Genomic DNA, 11,151 nt, shown 5'->3' on the forward strand with positions numbered 1-11,151 from the left:
GAGAACGTCGGTACGGTTTCTTTCATGAATTTGTGAGTCAATGGATGTTTCTAAAAATGTAAATCGTGGCGTTTACTTGTTTTGCCTTGCGCTTAATGTTATTTTTTTGCAAATGTATTCGTTGGGACTATCCTGTTTCAAAGTAAAGGATGTTCATTCAGAAAAATACATTGGCGTTATGGCGTGGATGGAGTTCTTCAATAAAACAGGTGTAGCACAGATTGCAGAGTAAATTTAGTTTAGTGAACCTCCTGTTTACAACATTTATATTGTTGTCATATAAATAGCTATACATTTTCGTAATCAGCTTTTTGAATTGTAGTTTACTTGCTGTTATGATTAATAGTGAATGTTTTCTTAAAGGCATATGTACATTTTCAAAATAGGTAAAAGAAGTTGTTGTGTTACAACTGTATAAATTTGTAAAATACGGAAAACTAAAATGTCAGGCGGCAACCACTTCAAATATTCATCGACCATACGAGGCCATGAAGCCGATGTCCGAGATTTATGTCAAAGCAACATCACCTATGGCCAGTTGTTAACAAGCTCCCGGGATATGACATCCAAACTGTGGAGAAAGGTAAACAACACTGATTATGAGCAAGTTCAAAGCTACAGTGGACACAAAAGTTTTGTATCAAGTGTAGTATTTCTTGAACCTACTGAAAAATACCCGGAGGGCTTGGTTATCACTGGAAGCAATGACCACAAAATCCTAGTGTTCAATGCAAAATCAGCAGATGTTGTAGCATGTCTTACAGGCCATTCCAATACAGTCTGTTCTTTGTTTTGTGAATCGGGAACACTGCTTAGTTCTTCATGGGACAAAACTGCCAAGAGTTGGGATCTTGCTTCTTTGGAATTAGCAAACACGAAATGCCAGCTTACTTTGTCTGGCCATAATGCTGCTGTGTGGGGTGCTATTGAAATGCCAAGAAAAGACAGTCTAATTGTAACAGCATCAGCCGACCGAACAGTAAAACTTTGGAAATCTGGACATTGTGTTTTTACGTTAACTGACCACACAGATTGTGTGAGGGCACTGGCAGCAATTTCCAGTGATGAATTTCTGTCTTGTTCAAATGACACCACTGTCAGAAGATGGTCAGTTGAAGGAAGCTGCTTGCAAACTTATTATGGGCACAGAAGCTTTGTTTACTCTGTTGTTGTGTCACCTGATGGGTCAGAGTTTCTGACAGCGGGCGAAGATCGAACTATGAGACTATGGAAAATATCGGGAAGTCATCCAAGTCAAACCATTTCAACACCCGCAACAAGTGTTTGGAAAGCTATTTACACAAACAATGATGACATTGCCGGAGCCTGTAGTGATGCCACAGTCCGAATTTTCACTCGATCCAGTGAGAGGGTGGCTGACCCTGCAACTAAGGTGGCCTTTGAGGAGGAACTGGCAGCCTCACAAATCCCAGCCACTGCAAGCAATATGCAAAGTGACATTGATATGGATGCTTTGCCTGGCTCTGAAGCTCTGCAGACTCCTGGAAACAAGGATGGCCAAACCAAACTTATACGCAACGACAATGGAGATGTTGAAGTCTTTCAATGGAACATGGCAGATGGTGAATGGATGAAAGTAGGGAACATGATTGGAACAGGTGAATCTCAGAAGAAGACAAATTACAAGGGAAAAGATTATGACTATGTTTTCACAATTGACATAGCAGAAGGAAAACCCCCTTTAAACCTTCCATACAACATAACAGAAGATCCCTGGGTGGCCGCACAAAGGTTTATTGATGAAGAAGATCTGAGTCAAAGCTTTCTAGAAACTATTGCAAACTTTATTATAGAAAATGCTGATGTTTCTTTGAATTCCAGCAACTCCAGTGCTCAGTATGAAGACCCATTTACTGGAGGTGGTCGCTATGTCCCTGAATCTGGAGGAGACCAAGTAAATGGTGCTAACACAGATCCATACACTGGAGGTGGACGTTATATTCCTGGTAGCAACAGTTCAAACAGCAGTGGCATGCCAAAGGCTGATCCATTCACAGGGGGAGGGCGTTACATACCTGGCACATCAAATGGTGATGCTGGCTCTTCTGGCAAAACAAAGAGAAATGACCCGATGGTAAATCCATCTCGCTATGTACCTGGATCTGATGCTATGGATGTGGACAAACCTGTGGAGGTTAATTTTGCTCCGGCAAATGCAAACAGTTTTTACCCGAAGACTAGTTTCATTTTGTTTGAATCAGCCAATGTAAATGCGATGCTGGGAAAGCTTAAAGACTTGATTGACTCTGTTGGTTGCTCTGCAAGTGTAGAATCTTTGGCAACTCTGATAAACGACAAAGAACCAGATGCCAATCTTATAGAACATTTGTGGGCTTTGTTGAATGAAGACAAGAAGTCAATATTTCCGGCTCTGGACCTGCTGAGACTTGCCCTTGTGCGATGCCCAACTGTTGGCACGCTGGTGTGCAATGCAAAGGCTGAGACACTACTTACCATGCTCTTAAAGCTTTTAAACCAACCAAAGTTAGAAGCTGTTCACCTTAATAGACTTTTAGCTGTCAGAATCCTTTGTAATCTTGTTCTCACAGATGAAGGAGTTGCATTTTTGATTGCAGGTCATGAGAGTATTCTCACAGCTGTTAGCTCCAATGAATTCCTCAATGATACTTCTGCTGCTGGAGACAAAAACATTCAAGTTGCTGCTGCTACTTTATTCATCAACTATGCTGTTCTTGTTACTAGACAAAATCCTGCTGCTGTGGCTGAACATTGCCAGACAGTTCACTTGTTTGCTGTCACCCCGTTGCTAAAATGCCTTGAAGCTCATGGCAGTGTGACACCTGAAGCTAGCTTCCGTTACTTAGTTGCTTTGGGAACATTACTGGCAGATAACGAAGTTGCCCAAACTATTGCTCGGTCTATGGAGGCAAAAAATGTTGTTACTCATATGAGAAAGTACCATGGCTCTGTGGACAAAGTGTTACAGTGTACCACACACTTGCTGCTTACTTTGTAAAGGATTAAATGCTATTTGTGGAAAAAAATATGTATGTTTTAGAAGTTGTTGAAGATATTTATTTTGCTACCAAAAATACCTGGAGTTGTTTTCAGAATTTAAATTAAACTTATTTAATAATTTCAGTATTTATACAATATGAACCTGATGTATTTACATGCTTCAACTGCTCAATATGACTGTGTGTATTTTTTTGTGTATTGATGTAGGCTAAACAGTTCATTTGCTCGTAAAACATAGAGAAATTATTTCTTATTTCGCAGAATTGTTCAGTTAAGTACTGTAAAATGGTTGGAACATAACTTTTTTCACCATGAGTCCTACTCTGGCTATCAGACCAGCTAAAAATGTAACATGGAAAAAGATTTGGTTCTCATGTAAGAGGTTCCTCCACAAATCTGCAGCAGAACAACTAGAGAGTGTAAAGCAGTACGATGTTGTGGTTGTTGGTGGGGGTCATGCGGGATGTGAAGCAGCTGCTGCCTCGGCAAGAGTTGGTGCATCCACACTTCTACTCACTCACAAGAAAGCAACCATTGGTAAAATATTTTTTATGGTAAAAATGTTTTGTTTATGAAAATTATACTTTAGTGTTTCGTATATAGCAAGTTGGAATGCATCAGTCCTCCGGGCATCCTTAAGAAAACATATTTGATAAATAGCCTGTTTAAAAGTAAAATTTCAAGCTATCTTAACATTGAAGTTTTGCTGAGTTTAGTTTATTTGTAAGAAAGCTGACAACAATAAAAGACAATTGTGCATAAAACAGGATTTTTTGTGTTGTTACTTAATCATTTTTACACATTTTGAAACTTCACAGGGGAAATGTCATGCAACCCATCATTTGGAGGAATAGGGAAAGGGCATCTTATGAGGGAAATTGATGCCCTTGATGGCATTTGTGGAAAGATTTGTGACATTTCTGGTATTCAATACAGAATCTTGAATCGCAGTAGTGGGCCAGCTGTTTGGGGTCTTAGGGCACAAATTGATAGAGACTTGTACAAGTATGTTCTTTGTTTAATTTTTTAAACATCTACCACTATCGCTGTTTGGAACAAATGTTGATATGTTGCTTTACCTGCCTTACATAACAAGCTATAAGTTGCAAAAGTTTAAAGAATTCTCAGTCAGGTGACAAAAAAATCTTGTTTTCAAAGACAAAACATGCACAAAGAGATTTTCAGCACTCCTAACTTAGAAGTAATGGAATGTTCTGTGGATGATTTAGTTACAGAAAGTCTTGATGTAACAGAGACTGACATAAGTCCGGATGCCAAATGCAAGTATGATTACTTCAAATGTATAGTTGCATCTTTTAAAAAACTAAAAGTAATACTTTTCCCTCCATTGGTGCCATGACCATAGGCGCCTAGTCCGGGGGGACGGGGGGGGCGGTGCCCCCCCAGGTTTTTCCCAAAAAAAACGGGTGGCTATTGCGCGCGTCTGTCCGCACCATGTAACTCGTCGCATTTGTAACGTTCGAAGAAAAAACACCCAAAAACAATGTGTTTCTTACGCGACGCACACAAAATATGTTGACCTAGTTTCGCTTACGTAACTGACATCGGTTGTTGCAACGTTAGTCTCGCAGTATGATATGCCAACAGGTACAGGTATTTTTTGGTCGTGTCGTAGACCGATCTCATGCGTTTATTGTTAACGCCGCCCTTTTGGCTAATACGCCTCATGCATTGTAATTCAAACACAGTTTTTCGATCCTTGATGACGTCATAGTCACAAATTATGACGTCATAACATAGCCGCCCCCCCCTGGAAAAATGAAAACTAGGCGCCTATGGCCATGACTGCAGAGTTTTAGGCAAATTTTATTGAGTGTCCTACACATTGTAATGAATTACAGAGAAACCACCAAAACAATTTTTGTGTTGAATTTTATATATATACCCTTTTTTAGTTATGTTTTTACAGTGAAGTCCTTTTTCTTGTGTGTAAAGTTTGGTGACAGTTTTTTTTTTCCTTTCAGATGTACTGGAGTTGTTTTGTCAGATGGATCCAAAATAAGTGCAGGGAGTGTAGTTTTAACTGCTGGGACTTTTCTCCGTGGCAGAATTTGTATTGGCTTGGAAACCCAAATGGCTGGAAGAGTTGGTGACAAGCCTTCAATCGGCCTTGCAAAGACAATTGAAAACTTGTCTTTCACCATTGGACGCCTTAAGACAGGAACACCTCCTAGAATACACAAACACTCTGTAAAGTAAGTTTGAATTTATAACCATTTATTTTGGAAACTCCTATGTGTTTTTTATTATTATTTCCTGATCAAAAATAAAGTTTGGGTGCGAAATAAAAAATATTTGTTATCAGGTTTGATGGAATGACACCTTATTTTGGAGACGATCCCTCTCACCCATTTTCATTTGAAAGCGACAGAGTTTGGATAGATCCGAAAGATCAATATGTGTGTTACGTGACCTTAACTAAACCTGAACTGAGAAAAAACATTCTAGGTAATTCCTTGAAACAACCTTTAGGCTTTTTACAGTAATTATTTTAACCAGGAATCCAGATCTGGACAAAATTTTGTTTTTTAGTAAAAAAAGTTCCAAAAAAACCCTTGGCATTTTTTTAGGTATTATTCAGAATGTAGAGCATCATGTAAAGTAACACAGTGACTGTTGCAATTATGGTTTGCACAAACCACTATTACCCTAAAAAGTATAATTGTACTTCCCAAGTAATGTTGTACAATTTTTAATTTCAAGTATTGTTTAGATTCCCTGCATTTAAATAAACATGTGGTGGAGGAAATTAATGGACCCAGATATTGTCCATCTATTGAGTCCAAGGTTTTGCGCTTCAAAAGCGACCAGTTTCCATGCTGGCTTGAGCCAGAGGGTTTAAATTCTGATGTCTTGTATCTGCAGGTATATTAAACACAATGATGATGCTTTATCTTACATGATACAAAAAAGAAAATATTGCAGTGTTTATGTGCAACAAGTTGTTTTTGCAAAGCTGTTTTAATATGAATATTTCTAATCTAGTTTTAACTGAACATTCAAATTCATAGAGTGCTCTGTGACATGGTATACCTTAAACAAAACCAAAATATTTTAGACTTCTTAAATCTTTTTATTTTATAGGGTTTCAACTGTACAATGCCACTGGAGTATCAGAAGCAAGCTGTTCGATTAATCAAAGGCCTTGAAGAAGCTGAAATTGCGCAACCAGGTTATGGAGTGGAATACGACTACATGGACCCAAGGCAAATTGACCAAACTTTAGAAACATACAAAGTTCCCGGCTTGTACTTCGCTGGACAAATCAACGGCACGACCGGATACGAAGAAGCAGCGGCCCAGGGTTTAATTGCAGGAATTAATGCTGCAAGAAAAGTGAAAGGACTCTCTAAGTTTACAGTCAAAAGAAGCGAGTGCTATATTGGTGTTCTAATAGACGACTTGACCACACTTGGCACCAACGAGCCATACAGAATGTTTACCAGCAGATCTGAATTCAGAATGAGTCTAAGACCTGACAATGCTGATGAACGTTTGACTCTTAGGGGCTACAGAGACAGTGGGTGTGTGTCAGAAACCCGATTTTTAAACACTAAAAAAAGATTACAAAACATTGCTAATTGTTTGGATTTACTAAAAAGCGAAAGGAAGTTAACAAGTAATTGGATCGACATCGTAAAGCTGAATAACCCAGTGAAGAACCCCAACAAAATATCAGCTTTTGCATATCTGGCCAATTTGAACAAAGACAGTAATATAATGACGTTACTAAATCATTTTCCAGAAATAGTGGGTGTGGATGTGTGGACCAAACACAGGATTTGGGCTGAAGCAAGCTATGCTAGTCTGTTACTGGCACAGAAAAAACACATTGATGCCTTACAACGTGAAGAAAACTTAGTAATTCCAGACTCAATTGACTACAGCAAGTTTAGTGCCTTCAAGATGGAGGAAAGAGAAAAGTTAGCCAGAGCACGGCCACAAAATATTGCCGCGGCAACCCGAATTCAAGGAATAACACCTACTGCCCTTGTGCATTTAATATATCACATTAAACGTCTACCAAAAACAAGGAATGCGAACATTGTGACATCCAGCTGATAATAGATGTTCTTCAATTTTGTTCAATCTCAAAACCTTTCTCATGAAAATTTGTTCTCCTATGACATGTATCACATGCATGCAATGCCTCATGTACCAGTTCAACACTTATTTTTCTTCCTGTTCCATATTGCATGTTAAGAAATGTGCTACAGCATAATTGTTTTTGAAGGTTATTCATTAAACATGGTATTTAGGAAGTAACATGTAGAATTTTTGAACATGAAACATCTGCATTCACTGTCACGTTCCAACCATGTGAAATATTTCATGAGATATCTGTCGCACAAACCTTCTACTAACAAAGATTTCTGTGAGGAAGCAAAGTTTGACGTTGTTGTAGTTGGTGGTGGACATGCTGGTTGTGAAGCAGCAGCTGCATCTGCAAGGGTGGGATGTAAAACTGCTCTTCTCACGCACAAAATAAGCACCATAGGTAAGAACAAACCTAAGTTAACTGCAGGGAACTTGAGCTGTTGTATTAATTGAGTGAACGTTCATGTAAAATGTGACATAAATGTATGATTGTTAATTTATATGAATCCCCCAAGGTCAGCATATAAATCACCCAAGATTTTTATGAGAAAATAAATTGAGGATTACGCATATTTGAATCTACTCTATATGTGAAGTATAAACACATATATTACTTGCCTTTATGTTTGACCTTTCTTAAATACTATGAGTGGAGAAAAATGTCGCCCAGACTGTATGTTGCAAATTGTGATACCGAACAAAATCCAAGTCCTAACACCACAAATTTTGGTTGACTTTTTATTATTTCTTCTTGTTTAAAAATAAATACATTTTAAACTCACAGGTGAAATGTCATGCAACCCATCATTTGGTGGAATAGGCAAAGGTCATCTTGTCAGGGAAATTGATGCCCTTGATGGAATTTGTGGCAGATTATGTGATATATCTGGAACACACTACAAAGTTTTAAACCAAAGTAGTGGACCTGCTGTATGGGGTCTGAGAGCTCAAATTGACAGAACTTTGTACAAGTAAGAGATATTTTTAAATTTTGGTAAATATAACCTGAATATTGCATGTTAGTTCGTCCTGTTCTCTTAAAAGTTTTTTTTAAAACTGTCGGCAGTAACGAGTTTGAATTTGTTTGTCAACATCATTCTACATGTCTTTACATGAATTGGTAGTTTGGTTTGCATGACAAAGTACACCCGAATATCACTAAAAAGTCCCATAACAATTATTCCAATTTTGAAATGTTACCATAGAAAACATATGCAGGAGGAAATCTTCAATACCCCAAACCTGCAAGTGATAGAAGCGTCAGTGGAAGATTTAATCACAGAAAATGTTGACCGTCAAAAAATCAAGACAATAAACCCTGAAGCCAAGTGCAGGTCAGTGTATAATAATAAACATGTGTTATTTCTTAAACAAAGAATACTATTTGTTTGTATTAAAGGTGCACTGGTGTAATGTTGTCTGATGGTTCTTCAATCAGTGCTCACAGTGTGATATTGACAGCTGGGACATTTTTGCGTGGGCAAATATGCATTGGTCTCGAGACTTCCAGTGCTGGAAGAATGGGAGATCAACCAGCTGTGGGACTTGCAAAAACCATTGAAGATCTTGGTTTTGCGATGGGTCGTATGAAAACTGGAACACCTCCAAGAATATACAAAAGCTCAGTTAAGTAAGTGAAAACCAGTGAACTCATGCTGGAAGATTTTTTTACATGCTAGTTCATATTTAGCACTTATTAATACACTGATATAGGTTTAATTATGGGTAAAAATTACTTGTACAATATGTTTAGTTCATTCCAAGAATCTACATAAGCTTTGGAAATGAATTTGTTGTTTGCTAGGTTTCATGGCATGTCCTCGTTCTATGCAGACAACCCTTCACATCCATTTTCATTTGAAAGTGACAAGGTGTGGATTGATCCACAAGACCAACTTGTTTGTTACACGACACTCACTAAACCAGCACTGAGAAAGGTTGTTCTTGGTATGTTGAGGCAATTTGTATCTATTTTAGTATAACTATAACTCTGTGTTCCAGATAGCAACCTGCACATAATTTTAAACTATATACCAAAAATTTTGCCATTAAAACAATAAAATTGGCTAAAATAAACTTAGTTTGCTGTTTTGTTGTTGCAGATTCCCTCCACTTGAACAAGCTTGTTGTGGAAGAGGCCAATGGTCCAAGATACTGTCCGTCGATCGAGTCCAAAATCCTGCGTTTTAATCAGGACAAATACCATTGTTGGTTGGAACCAGAGGGATTTGATTCAGACATAATCTATTTACAGGTCAATTCCTATTGACTTTTTTAAAGTGAACTGCGAGTGTTGGTCGGCTAATTATGGCATTCACACATAAACCTAAAGCCTTGATTACACATGCCATTTTTGTCCCAAATGTGTCAGATAAAACACATTGGTTATATGACAGCTTTTTTGTCCAAATTTAAACAAAATACACAAACATATAAAACCATCCTGTAGCCAAGACTGAGTTGAAACCTCACCAGGAGCTTGATTTTGTATTTTGCTGGCTCTGATCCAGTTTGGCTGGGATGATAGTGAGCCTGAAAAACTATTTTTGTTGTCATTGATTTATTACCATAATACACTGCGAATGATGAGGGCCGAAACAGTGTGCACAACTGCCTAAAAACACTGCAAAGAAACTGATGTTGGCGTGTTTTTAGGGTTTTAACTGTACGATGCCACTGGAGTATCAGAAACAAGCTGTTCGATTAATCGAAGGCCTCGAAGATGCTGAAATTGCGCAACCAGGTTATGGAGTGGAATACGACTACATGGACCCAAGGCAAATTGACCAAACTTTGGAGACGTACAAAGTTCCTGGGTTGTACTTCGCTGGACAAATCAACGGCACGACCGGATACGAAGAAGCAGCGGCCCAGGGTTTAATTGCAGGAATCAATGCTGCAAGAAAAGTAAAAGGACTCGACAGTTTCATTGTAAACCGAAGTGAGGCCTACATTGGAGTTTTAATTGACGATTTGACCACGATGGGAACGAATGAGCCATACAGAATGTTTACAAGTCGTTCGGAATTCCGAATGTCTTTGCGCCCCGACAATGCAGATCAACGTTTAACAATGCGTGGTTTCAAAGACGGCGGTTGCGTTTCGTGGTTAAGAATGCAAAACGCGAAAGATAGATCAACCAACATCGAAAACTGCGTTTCCGAGTTGAAAGCGGCATCGAGACAAGTCAATGACTGGCGTAGAATGGCGGGCATCAGAACGCTGTCGAATCCCACTCCAGCGCCAGTGAGCGCTTTTCACTTTTTGGGAAACTTACGCGAAGATGAACCTTCAAAACGTTTTTTGGCGGAATTTCCTTGTTCGTCCAAAGTTATTGGAAACTATCGCATGCTGCAACGATTGAAGGTGGAAGCGTTGTACGGAATTATGCTCGATGCACAAGGAGCCGAAATAGAGGCTCTACGTAAAGAAGAATGTCTATTGATCCCCGACACATTGGACTATAGTAGGTTAAAAACGCTCAAGTTGGAAGTGCGAGAAAAACTGGCGAAAGCGCGACCACAAAATATTGCCGCCGCCACGAGAATACAGGGCGTGACTCCAGCGGCTTTGGTTAACTTGATCTATCACATAAAAACTATGGAAGTGTCAAGGCCCTAAATATTGGCATTAATTCATGTTTTATTACAATAAAGTCGCAAATATTAGTTGTGTGTGTGTTTTTTTGCCGAACATAGGGATTACACCTGAAGATGCTTAAATGTTAGATGTTAAGAAAAATCCTGAGGTAAATGGTTTACCAACGTTACAAAAACCCGGCTACGGCCCCAATTTCGAAGTACTTGCATGTGAAAATAAATAACTATAATCAGAAGTTGTAGCATTTGACCTGGAGTGTCGCAAATATTTACATCATTTTTAGATTGATGCAACCCCAAAGAGGTTAAAAACCAATGAGCTAAAACTGTGACTAACACAACTCATATCATTAGCAACAATTGGTCAAGAGTGGGTGTGCTTCATTATCTCAGTAGCCAGGGTCATAAACCCTACCAGAAGCATGATTTTTTT

General features: G+C 38.7%; 3 protein-coding genes across 3 annotated transcripts; all 3 read left to right on the top strand.

Annotated features, from left to right (window-relative positions):
* Positions 1 to 366: 366 nt before the first annotated feature.
* LOC145890540 (phospholipase A-2-activating protein-like) lies at positions 367 to 2,998 on the top strand. The gene has a single exon (XM_082981647.1). The coding sequence runs from the start codon at positions 443 to 445 to the stop codon at positions 2,996 to 2,998; it is 2,556 nt and encodes an 851-aa protein (XP_082837773.1). The 5' UTR covers positions 367 to 442.
* A 306-nt stretch (positions 2,999 to 3,304) lies between these two features.
* On the top strand, positions 3,305 to 7,255 carry LOC145890542 (5-taurinomethyluridine-[tRNA] synthase subunit MTO1, mitochondrial-like). The gene is made up of 7 exons (XM_082981648.1): positions 3,305 to 3,537; positions 3,819 to 4,005; positions 4,159 to 4,284; positions 4,986 to 5,216; positions 5,327 to 5,469; positions 5,735 to 5,886; positions 6,106 to 7,255. Exons 1-7 carry the CDS (start codon positions 3,312 to 3,314, stop codon positions 7,081 to 7,083), a joined length of 2,043 nt encoding a protein of 680 aa, XP_082837774.1. The 5' UTR covers positions 3,305 to 3,311; the 3' UTR covers positions 7,084 to 7,255.
* A 50-nt stretch (positions 7,256 to 7,305) lies between these two features.
* On the top strand, positions 7,306 to 10,774 carry LOC145890543 (5-taurinomethyluridine-[tRNA] synthase subunit MTO1, mitochondrial-like). Its single transcript, XM_082981649.1, has 7 exons — positions 7,306 to 7,519; positions 7,904 to 8,090; positions 8,325 to 8,453; positions 8,519 to 8,749; positions 8,924 to 9,066; positions 9,222 to 9,373; positions 9,775 to 10,774. The coding sequence occupies exons 1-7, from the start codon at positions 7,306 to 7,308 to the stop codon at positions 10,738 to 10,740; spliced, it is 2,022 nt and encodes a 673-aa protein (XP_082837775.1). The 3' UTR covers positions 10,741 to 10,774.
* The last annotated feature ends 377 nt before the right edge of the window (positions 10,775 to 11,151 follow it).

Source organism: Ascidia mentula, chromosome 2 (assembly GCF_947561715.1).
Source record: "Ascidia mentula chromosome 2, kaAscMent1.1, whole genome shotgun sequence".
Lineage (NCBI taxonomy): Eukaryota > Metazoa > Chordata > Ascidiacea > Phlebobranchia > Ascidiidae > Ascidia > Ascidia mentula.